Here is a 12,377-nt window from a genome sequence, read left to right as displayed (position 1 = left end):
ATACCTTCTGGAGAGAGAAAAGTAGAGTGAGAAAGAGAGAGAGAGAGAAGGAGGATCCTCTCTTAGGACTGGTGTTGGTGCTAAAGTTGGAGAAGATAGGGACAAATATGTTGTGAGGGTAACAGTATGTCTGGAGGGTAAGAAAACGTCAAGAGGGAGAGAGAAAGAAAAGGCTACATGAAAGTTTGGCCGTATTCTGTAGATCAGTTCGTTTAGTGGATGATAAGTATTTGTTTTGCTTCCTGTACTGTTAACTCTTCAACAATTTGTTTTTCTTTCTGCATTGCATGTTTTACATAACTCTAATAAAGTAATTTCTTGTGGTCTAACACATTTACAATGTCTCCTTTGTTTGCAAATGCCTATTGCTAAATCAGGAAAGAACACAAAACGTATTTCAAAATATCTTTTGTTTCAGTAAGTTTGCAGATGACAGCACAATTGGTGGTGTAGTTGACAGTGAGGAAAGCTATCTAACATTACAACAACGAGATCTAGATCAACTGTGTCAGTGAGCCAAGGAATGGCAGATGGAACTTAACTCAGACAAGAGCAAAGTGTTACATTTTGGTAGGGGGGCCCTGGAGAGTGCTGTAGAACGAGGAGACTGAGGCATACAATACATAGTTCCCTGAAAGTGCAGACATGGCTAGGTAGTGTGATTGAAAAGATATTTGGTATCCACAGACCTGAGGTGCAACATTTTCACTCCGGGGGTGGTGGGCATGTGAAAAGCACTGCCAAAGTAGGTTAAAAGACATGTGAACAGGTACTTGGATTGGAACGGTTTAGAGGGATATGGACCAAACTCAGGCAAATGGGACTAGCCAAAGTAGGCAACTTGGTTGGCATGAATGAGTTGGGCTGAATAGCCTGTTCCTGTGCTCTATAACTCATTGGCTCAATAAATAAATATGTATCTGAACAAGGCCACTATTATTATCATATTGTAAAGATGTTAAAAGTGGATGCCTAAAATACAAAATAGAAGATCCATTGTCAATGTCTACATTCTTCAACATGACAGACAAAAATGATAGTGTTCCAAAGGTTGCTTCTGATACAACAACTTTTTGTTCACCTTCTACTGAGAGAGTCTTCATGACACAGTGTTTTGCACCTGTCTTTCTATTCTGGGCTTCACAAAGATAAACTCCTTGGTCTTGAAGAGATACATTAATGAAGCTCAGTCCAATGGTGATATTTTCAGTCTTGTGTTCAGAACTCATCTTCCAGGCCATCTCCTGAGCGTTGTGTTTGAGGTGCTCACAAGAGAAGATGGCTGGAGTGCCACGGTAGCTTTGGAGGGTTGTTGGATGGAGCTTATACCACCTTAAGTTCTCATATATAAATCGGTCAGCTCTGCACTGAAGAGATACATTGTCCTTTTCAATAGGATGATCAGTAGGGTGCAAGTTCATTTCAAGGCCCTCTGAGAAAAACAGACATGCAACAATTATTTTTGCTCTGTTATGAACCAATGATTCAAAGTAACTCTAGATGTATGATGCATTCACTTTCAAAGATCAGTAAAGACCTACACACAAACGTTTTGCTGTTTACTAATAGATACATGAATAGACGTTATCTTTTGGAAAGTACATTATATAACGTTGAAGCGCAGAAGACGTTTCTGATGCATTCTAAAGTTGCAGGATTAAAGTAGCTTTTAATTATAAATCTATTTTTCCTTACTTAGATTCAGTCATTTTATTTTAAATGTAGTGTATTCAGTTAAGGGACTTCAATTCAAAGCAGTTAAACTAACAAAGTTATCCATGGTCAAACACTGTAATCAGTAACATAGTAAATACAGAGAGCTCCAATAAATGGAGGAGAACAAGATATAATATCTGAAGCTGGAATAAGAAATGGAGACTAAGGAGAGAACATTCTATTATTCAAGAAGCTTCCACACAGTTGCTTTAATTAATATACATTAATTAATATATTCAATCAACTCTCCAAATAATCTCAATAATCTCCAAAAAGGAAACTTCTTCCTTACAATTTACAGAATTATACGTATTTATTCCTGTGAAGCATTTTGAGAGCATAAGGCTTGCAGAGTATTCTTAAATTATAAAAAGGTCAGAATACATATTTTACTTAAATGTCTGAGAAAATATCTTCAGACTAAGCTTTAATAAAACAGAACTAGCCTTCACCAAAACTAGTTCCTGTAACCTAATGAGGTCACATAAAATTATTTTCATTGCAGGAAGTAATAAGATGTCTAGATTACTCACTCTCTGAATTTTGGCAGAACTAACTCCAATTAGACTTAAATGGAATTAATTCATTAGTAAAATGATTTTATGAAAAAGAAATAAGATTCATGAAATGCAATGAGTCATTATTTACATGGCTGCATTACTAAGGTATGTATATTTGCATCTTTTGGTTTCAGAGAAATCATTGCACTAGGTTTTGCTAACTAAATTTCTTCAGAATCATTGGATGCTGCTCTAACCCACTTTAACAGTGTCTACTTGGTCTACAATCATTGGGCCAAACTTACAGAAGTCAGAAATCAGAGATACGAAGGAGTTTGACAGTCCTCATGCAGGATTCTTGAAAGGTTAACTTGCAAGTTGAGTTGGTGATAAGGAAGGCAAATGCAATGTTAGACCATAAGACATTGGAGCAGTATTGGGCCATTTGGTCCATTGAGTCTACTCCGTCATTCTATCATGGCTGATTTACTATCACTCTCAACCCTAATTTCCCGCCTTCTCCTTGGAACATTTGATGCCCTGACTAATCAAGAACCTATCAACCTCCGCTTTAAATATACCCAATGACATGGCTTCCATAGCCATCTGTGGCCATATGTCAGCATACATTTCAAGAGGACTAGAATAGAAAAGCAAAGATGTAATGCTGAGGCTTTATAAGACTATAAGACCAAAAGATACAGGAGCAGAATTAGGCTATTTGCCCCATAGTCTGCTCCGCCATTTCATCGTGTCTGATCCAATTTTCCTCTCAGTCCCAATTTCCTGCCTTCTCCTGTATTCCCCAATGCCCTGACCAATCAATTATCTATCTACCTCTCCCTTAAATATACATTAGCACTTGGCCTCCACAGTTGCTTGTGGCAAAGAATTCCACAGATACACCACTCTCTGGCTAAAGAAATTCCTCCTCATCTCCATTCTTAAAGGACGCCCCTCTATTCCGAGGCTGTGTTTTCTGGTCTTTCCACCACAGGAAACATCCAGTCGACATCCACTCTATCAATACCTTTCACCATTCGATGGCTTTCAATGAGATCACCCCTTATTCTTCTGAATTTTAGTAAATACAGCTCCAGAGCCATCAAACCCATTTCATATGATAAGCCATTCAATCTTGGAATCATTTTCGTGAAACTCCTTTGAACCCTCTCCAGGTTCAGCATATCCTTTCTAAGAAAAGGGGACCAAATCTACTCACAATACCCCTAGTGAGACCTCACGGGTGCATTACATTCTTGCTTTTATATTCTAGTCCTCTTGAAATGAAATATTTGCCTTCCTCACCACAAACTCAACCTGTAAATTAACCTTTAGGGAATCCTGCACAAGGACACCCAAGTCCCCTTGCGCTGCTGCTTTTTGTATTTTCTCTCCACTTAGAAAATAATCAACCCTTTAACTTCTTCCACCGAAGTGCATGATCATACACTTCATATACTGTATTCCATCTGCCACTTCTTTGCCCGTTCTCCTTATCTGTCTAAGTCCTTCTGTAGCCTCTCTACTTCCTCAAAATTGCCTGCCCCTCTACCTATCTCCGTATTGTCTGCTATCTTTGCAACAAAGCCATCAATTCCATCATCCAAATCATTAACATATAACGTAAAAAGAGTTGGTCCCAATATAGACCCCTGTGGAACACCATTAGTCACTGGCAACCAAAAAGAAAAGGCTCCCCTTATTCCCACTCTTGCCACCTGCCAATCAGGCCATTGCTTTATCCATACTACAATCTTTCCTATAATACCATGGGCTTGTAGCTTGATAAGCAACCTCATGTTTGCCACCTTGCCAAAGGTCTTCTGAAAATCCAAGTACACTACATCAACTGACTCTCCTGTGTCTATTCTGCTTGTTATTTCTTCAAATAATTCCAACAGATGTGTCAATCCAGATTTTCCCTTGAGGAAACCATGCTGACTATAGCCTATTTTATGATGTGCCTCCAAGTACCTGAGACCTGATCCTTAATAATCCACTCCAGCATCTTCCCAGCCCCTAAGGTCAGACTAACTGGGCTCTAATTTCCTTTCTTCTGCCTCTCTCCCTTCTTGAAGAGTGGAGTGACATTAGCAATTTTCCAGTCTTCTGGAGCCTTTCCAGAATCTAGAGTTTCTTGAAAGGTAATTACTAATGCCTCCACAATCTCTTCAGCCACATCCTTCAAAGTCTTGGTGTGTACACTCTCTGGTACAAGTGACATTTCTACCTTCAGACCTATCAGCTTCCCAAGAACCTTCTCTCTAGAAATGGTAACTTCACACACTTCATGACTTCTGACACCTGGAACTTGCACCATACTGCCTTCCACAGTGAAGAACTGATGCAAAATATTTACTCAGTTTATCTGCATTTCCTTGTTCCTTCTTAATGACATTTTTAGTTGTCTTCTGTTGATTTTTCAAAGGATCCCAATCTTTTAACTTCCAACTAATTTTTGCTCTGTTATGTATCCACTCTTTGGCTTTTATGTTGGCTTTGACTTCTCCTGTTAGCCACTTTTGGGTTATCTTGCCTTTAGAAGACTTACTTCCTCTTTGGGATGTTTATATCCAGTACCTTCCAAATTGCTTCCTGAAATTCCAGCCATTGCTGCTCTGCCATCATCCCTCCCAATGTTGTTTTCCAGTCAATTCTGGCCAGCTCCTCGCTTTAATCCTCTCTTTGTTTGTAATTCCTTTTACTCCTCTGTAATACTGATACATCTGACTTAAGCTTCTCCTTCTCAAATTTCAGGGTGAATTTGATCATATCATGATCACTTTCTCCTCAGGTTCCTTTTACCTTAAGCTCTCTAGTCAATTATGGTTTATTGCGCAACACCCGATCCAGAATATCTGAATTCCTTCTGGGCTAAATCATGAACTGCTCTAAAAAGCCATCTCACAGTCATTCTGGAAACTCCCCCTCTCGGAATCCAGCACCAAACTGATCTTCCCAATCTACCTGCTATTGAAATCTCCCATGACTTTTGTAACATTGCCCTTTTGGCATGCATTTTCTGTCTCCCATTGTAATTTGTAGACCACATCCTTACTGTTGTTTTGGAGTCTGCATACAACTCCCATCAGGGTCTTTTTACCCCTGCAATTCCTTAATTCTATCTACGAAGATTCAACACCATTCCACCCTAAGTCACCTATAATCTTCTTTCAGCCATGATTCAGTGATGCCTACAACATCATACATACCAATCTGCAACTGCACTACAAGTTCATCACCTTATTTCATAAACTGTGAGCATTCAAATACAACACCATCAGTCCTGTATACTTACATTGCAACTCATCCAGTGAACAGCATTTTACCCTGTCAACAGCCTCTCCTCACTACACATTGCCTCTTTGTACACTCATCTTCTGCACTATCATCCACATTTTTTTAATGATAATTCTTACACTGAAGTATAGGCAGCACAGGAAACTAGCTGCACCATGTTTTGATTGTAAACTTTGTCTGAGGTCTTACCAACACCTACCTCCACAATCTCTCCACTAACTGTTCTGGCACTCTGATTCCCATCCTCCTGCGAATCTAGTTTAAACCTCACCATTAACAAACCTTCCCACTAGAATATTAGTATCCCTCCAGCTTAGATGCAAACTGTCCCTTCTGTACAGGTCTCTCCTTCCCTGGAAGCTAGCCCAATGATCCAAAAATCTTGTGCCCTCCCTCTTACACCAACTCCTTAGCCACGTACTACACTGTATAATCTTCCTAGTTCTGGCCTCATGAGCACATAACACAGTAGCAGTCCTGAGATCACAACCCCACAGCTCCTGCCTTTTAACTTAGCACCTAACTCCCTGAACTCCCTTTGCAGAACCTAGTCACTTGTCCTTCCCCTGTCACTGGTACCTACATGGACCACAGCTTCTGGCTGTATACCCGCCCATGTAAGAACACTGAGGACTTGATCAGAGATGTCCCAGGCCCTAGCACCTGGGAGGCAACATACCCTCCAGGTATCTCATTCTTGCCCACAGAATCTCCTGTCCGTTCCCCTATCTAATGAACCCCCTATCACTGCAGAGTGCCTCTTCTCCCCCCCTTCTTTTCCGATTCACAGAAGGCATTGGTCAGACCATACTTGGTTTCATGAGCACTTTTGGGCCCCTTATGTATGCTGCCATTGAAGAGAGTCCAGAGGAGGTTCACAAGAATAATTCTGGGTATGAAAGGGTTAATATATGAGGAGAGTTTGATAGCTCTGGGCCTATACTCGCTGCAGTTTAGATGAGGTGGGGAGGGGGGTGTTTCATTGAAATCTGTCGAATACTGAAAAGCGTAGACAGAGGCGATCTCAGGACTGCTACTGTGTTATGTGGAGAGGATGTTTCCTATAATGGTGAATCTCAGACCAGAGTGCACAATCTCAGAATAGAGGGAAATCCCTTTAGAACATAGATTAGGAGTAATTTCTTTAGCCAGAGGGTGGTGAATCTGTGGAATTCATCTTATGGTCTTATGTTTTACTTACAAAAAACAACTTTGAAATGGACTAAGCAGTGGTTCTGTTATTGTGCACTGTTTATATTATTTCAAATCTCCAAATGCACCCCCGCACAGACCTTTCGGATGAGATTTGTCTCAATGAGATGCTGCTGCGGATATGACATACTTACTGGTTACAGGAAAGAAGATAACCCTCTGATCCTCTCCCACTTTGTTAACAGCCCGGCATCTGTACATGGCGCAGACTTTTGCTACTTGAATCACAAGAGTACTGACCACCTACAAGATCGGAAAAATAGAGCCTTACATGTAATCGATTCAAAATAAGCTCAGATATCAGTATCTCCACTGACAAAAGGAGTCTCGTTAGAAATGAACAGCTGCAAAGCAATGAAATCAAAATGTCACATTCAAGATGTTAGTTCGTACCTACAATTATTGCTAGGCAATTACTGCTCAACTTAATTTATATACTTATTAATATGTTGTAATCATTGGAGTTAACATTCTTAAATGCTTGTTTAGCTAAAGGTTTTTAAAACTGTTAATTCACCTTATGCTTCCCTTCAAGGAACACAGTTCGAGGTTCTGAACTTTCTATCTTGTTGCTGCCATGATTGTCTGTGATATTCCTCCAGTTTTCATTTTCATTCGATTTATTGGGAGCTCCCAATTCTCTCTGATAACTATTGGAAAGAATTTGACATCATCATTTCATTATTTTCAAATGACATCCCCAAAATAAAAATGTCAGTACTTCTAATGACTTGCACAATAATTGTATTCCTCCGTCTCAATGGGAATAAATTCTAAATTATACGATTCACTGAAGTACTTGTGATATCAGCATATCTGCTAAAGGGATAGAAAGCTCATTTTGTGACCAGCTTGGTCACCAAATAACTGGAATTATTTTCCTAATAGTCATTCAGAAATTACAGTCAAAAAGGATTAGATTGAGCTGGGGCGGGGGGTTAACTCCTTAGTTTTCACAGATGCACAATTCAATAATCCTGAATAATGAACCCAAAAGATGGCAATTCATCCTTAGTCACTTGCATTAAATACATAACATGGCAGAAGCTGTGCACTGTACTCTCTTTCTGAAGCTGAATTACACTGGCATGTTTGGAATCAGTGCTAAAAAAGAAGTCTCATTGCTGACACTGAGGTAAATGCTCCATAAAGATCTATCAATCTCTGTTGTGAGAATTGTCTGCCTTATGATGTCTGCATCTGCAAAATAACAGCTCAGTAGATACATAAATTAGTCCTTTAGAGCCAAATGGTTCATTAAGTAGTGAATTCTGTTTGCCAACACAATTAAAAACTTAACCAGACCTCAGCCAGAGCATAGACCTAGTTAATAATTGCTTTGGGCCTAGTTTATAATTACCTCAAATTAACTTTGCTTGAGGTGAAAAAGAAACAACAAAGTGAGCTAGCTGAAGGTACAGAGAATTGATATTGACAACTTCAGGATTTCTGGAGATGCACAAGAACTTGGTTTGTTGTCAATTTCAGACACTAACAGTGGTGAAAGCCGATAGTTCTATGATCATTACCATTATAAAATATGGACATTAACATCAATGGAACAGATTTCAGAACCAGGAGAACAATAAGCAACAATCACTGTACTTCATGTTTAGCACTAACTACCAAGGAATAATATTTCCCCCATGGAAATTAAAGAATATATGGAATTATTCATATATTCATATATATCTGAAACAGGTTGCAGATATAAGAAAGTAAAATAAATATATTTGTCTATTGTGTGCAATTAAATGCAATGAGAGCTAAAATACAAAGGATAGAATTAATTTTTTTTCAATACTTGTTAAGATAAGAATTTTCTTTTTCCTACTTGCCTCCTTGATTAAGTATTATTTAAAAATTATTAAATTTCAAAAACAGAAGAGATTCTGTGGATACTGGAAATCCAGAATAACTCACACAAAATGCTGGAGGAATTCAGCAGGTCAGGCAGCATCTATGGAAATGAATAAAGAGTCGATATTTTGGGCCAAGACCCTTCATCAGGATCTTGCTTTTATTCCTCTCCATAGATGCTTCCTGACCTGCTGAGTTCCTCCAACATTTTCTGTGTGTGTTATTAAATTTCTTTTTTTAATTAACGTTTCAAGTCAAGTCAAGTCACTTTTTATTGTCATTTCAACCATAACTGCTGGTACAGAACGTAGTAAAAATGAGACAACGTTTTCCAGGACCATGGTGCTACATGAAACAATACAAAAACTACACTGAACTACATAAGAAAAAACACAAAAACTACACTAGACTACAGACCTATCGAGGACTGCATAAAGTGCACAAAACAGTGCAGGCATTACAATAAATAATAATAAATAATAAACAAGACAGTAGGCTCAGTAGAGGGTATAGACAAAAATGAGGACGTTTTCAGTATTGAATCGATAACTGTATATACTTCTGTTTTTGGATTTAGAATTTTGTACTTCCCTCACACTGAGGTAATTAGGACAGAATATTAATCTTATATATATGCAACATGCTCTGTCTATCTCCTGTTATGTTTTACATGTTTGGAGTGAGTTATTAATGATATACATACCATTCAATATATAGCACAATCGGTGTATTAGTATACGGCCTCAAGAAAAAAATCAAAATTCAAAATATTAGTCAAGCTCCTTAAGTGACTTCAAATTAGGATGCATCGAAGGAAGTACCTATTTTTGGAAGCATGGCTTTGATAAATGAGTTTTGTTGCCAGAGATAATTCAAGTTCTAAGGAAGATGAGGAGACAGAGAAACTACTGAAGTTCTCAATAAGATTCTTGCTTCCGTGATTGGAAAGGGAAAACAATAGGGGAGGTGGAGGAAAGACCTAGTGGAAGTGAGTGGCCAAACAAACAACAGGAAAGCAGATTGCCCAGGATTGTCATACAGGAAGTCTACCGGACCTTCTGCTAGGGCAAGATAAGAACTAGTGTGGGAGGCTGTCACTCATTCTAAACATCAATCAGTTCACTTCCTCTACAATGAATACATCTTGCAGACAAACAAAGTCAAGTTTTTTTGTCTCCATAATGCAGCTGACTGTTTTGCAAATGGGTATGCATTAAATTGCTTGCTGTATGGCTACTGAGATACCAATAGTTCTCAGATCCCTTTAGAGATGCTATTAATTTTGTAACTCAGCTTACTGAAACATGTTGCATCTGCTAAATAAAATAAATATCCCATACACAAAAATAACAATATTTCACATCAGAACTTGTTCACTTTTATAAGAAAGAATAACAGTTGAGGTCTATAAGATCTACAAGCAGGAGTAAGTCATCCAGCCCTGGTGTCTGCTCTGCCAGTGAGCTCCTCATTGATTATTTATGTCAATGACACTTTCCTCAACTAACCCCGCATCCTGACCCTTAATATTAAAAAAAAATCTATTGACCTCTGTCTAAAATACATTGAATGACTGAGAAACCTCAGTCCTCATGGGTAAAGAAATTCACATACTCATGGAAATTTCTTCTCAAATTATCCCTGGATGACTGAACCTTATTTTGAGACTGAACATCATTTCAAGGGCAAAAAAGAATTCAAACTTCAGTCTACCTCATTAACCCCAGTCAGAATTTTGGGTTTCAGTCAAATCACCCCTTGTTTTAACTGCAAGAGAATATATGCTCTCTTAATCTTTCCTCAGACTGCAAGATCAGATCTTGTACAATAGTATTCAATGCACAGTCTCCCTGTAGCCTAAAATAAATGGTGGCAGGTATCTGTACTCTGTACCCAAATTCTATTGGAACATACCGTTTGCTCTCCTAATTGCTTGTGGTTTAGGCATGTTAACTCTCAGTGATTCATGTGCAAGGACACCTGTATCTCTCTAAAAGCCAAGACCTCTCAAGCTCTCACTATGTAAAAATTTCTGAAACAAATGAAAAATAAATAATCCCTATTAGAACCATAGTGAATTAAGTACCATGGTTCAAGTAAAAAAAAAGAGAACATAGAAGAGTACTGCACTGGAAGAGGTCCCTTGGCCCACAATATTGTGCTGAACTAATTAAATATATAAACAATTGCACAACTAATCTAAATTCTTCTGCATATACAGAGTCCATACCCTTCTTCTTGCTGCACATTTATGTGCCTATCTAAGAGCCTCTTGAACACTTCTATTAACTTTTCCATCACCACAACCCCACAAGCTCTGGCAGTACATTCCAGGCACCCACCATTCTCTGTGCAAAAAAACTTGCCCACACACATCCTTTTAATTTACCCCCTCTCATTTTAGATGCATGTGCTTTGATATTAGACATTTCAACCCAGGGGAAAAGATGCTGGTTGTCTATTCCATATATGCCTCTCATAATCTTATAAATCTCTAACAGATCTTCCCTCAGCATCTGCTGCTCCAAAGAAAACAACCCGAGATTGTCCAGCCACTCATTAGACCATTTGAGCATCCTGATAAACCACTTCTGCATCCTCTCTAAAGTTTCAACATCCTTCCTATAATGGGGAGGACAGAACCGAATGCAATAATCTAGATGTGTCTTAGCTGTTGTTCCACAAAACTGCAAGTAGAATCAAATATGCATTTCCTAAAGTTTATCAACTGGATTTCATTACAAATTTCATAATATTATTTAGTTCTTACTTGTAGGAGAAGCTACAGTTCTCTACGGGCTGCCATTCCCAAATAATGCTGCTAGGAGCAGGAATGCCATATGCTGTGCAGGTCAATGGCTGCCTACTTCCGTAGCTGTGAAAGTCAGTATGCGTTGCCACTTCTTTCTCATGAATCTCTGGAGGAACTGTAAAATATTGAACCACAATTTTAGAAACAGAATGCTTGTGAATAAGTGTCAACAGGGTCACAGGAGATCCTGCATTTGCTAGAAATCTTGAGCAGCACACACAAAATGCAGGAGGAATACAGCAGGTCAGGCAGCATCTATTGAGGAAAATGAGTAGTCAATGTTTTAGGCCAAGAGGGATCTCAGCCCAAAAGATAGTCTGTTCATTTTCCTCTTTAGTTCCTCCAGTATCTTGTGTGTGTTGTTCAACAAGGTAAACTATTGAGGTGCAGACTGACCCAAGATATCCAAGTACTCGTATCTCCTGTTGTCAAAATTAAATGCAGTTGAAATCATACATTTGTAGCCGATTTTAAATTATGGATAAAATAGTTATAGTATTTTAATGCACTGAGAGATGTGCTCAAAATTATTTCTGAATGAACTTAAAAATGGATAGAAGCAGATTGCCCAGTTAACGCAATTGTTAGTCCCACTAAAATTTCAAACCTGATACTTCGTAGGAGAAAATATGTTTACAATCAGTAAATCAACCAGGTTAATCAATTTAAATTGAATTATTCAATTGCTATTATTAGAATAGCATCAGAGAACTTTTCTGATATACGGTACAGTCATAGAGTTAGAGAGCAATAGAGCATGGAAACAGAATGATTGGCCCAATTTGTCCATGCCAGCCAAGATGTCCATCTAAGCTCATCCCATTTGGCCCATATCCCTGAACCTTTCCTTTCCCTGCACCATCGTGTCTTTAGTGATTGAAAAGACCAGCCCAACCTAATCCAATATTCCAACATTTGGTCCATAATTTTGCATATCATATGTCTTCAAGGACACATTTAAATACTTTTGCCTC

At 38.6% G+C, this 12,377-nt stretch overlaps 1 protein-coding gene across 3 annotated transcripts in view; it reads right to left on the bottom strand.

The window, feature by feature from the left end:
- Positions 1-12,377, bottom strand: part of kdr (kinase insert domain receptor (a type III receptor tyrosine kinase)) — an 84,153-nt gene that overhangs the window by 49,562 nt on the left and 22,214 nt on the right. For all 3 annotated transcript variants that reach the window (XM_063043121.1, XM_063043123.1, XM_063043122.1), the window contains exons 10-13: positions 11,362-11,518; positions 7,249-7,381; positions 6,866-6,974; positions 1,082-1,432 (exon numbers count right to left, since the gene is read on the bottom strand). In XM_063043121.1, the coding sequence (XP_062899191.1) occupies positions 1,082-1,432; positions 6,866-6,974; positions 7,249-7,381; positions 11,362-11,518 (750 nt within the window). The remainder of the gene's footprint in view (positions 1-1,081; positions 1,433-6,865; positions 6,975-7,248; positions 7,382-11,361; positions 11,519-12,377) is intronic.

This window comes from Mobula hypostoma, chromosome 3, assembly GCF_963921235.1.
Source record: "Mobula hypostoma chromosome 3, sMobHyp1.1, whole genome shotgun sequence".
Lineage (NCBI taxonomy): Eukaryota > Metazoa > Chordata > Chondrichthyes > Myliobatiformes > Myliobatidae > Mobula > Mobula hypostoma.
Note: the sequence above shows the minus strand (reverse complement) of the source record. Positions and strands in the feature narration are given on the sequence as shown.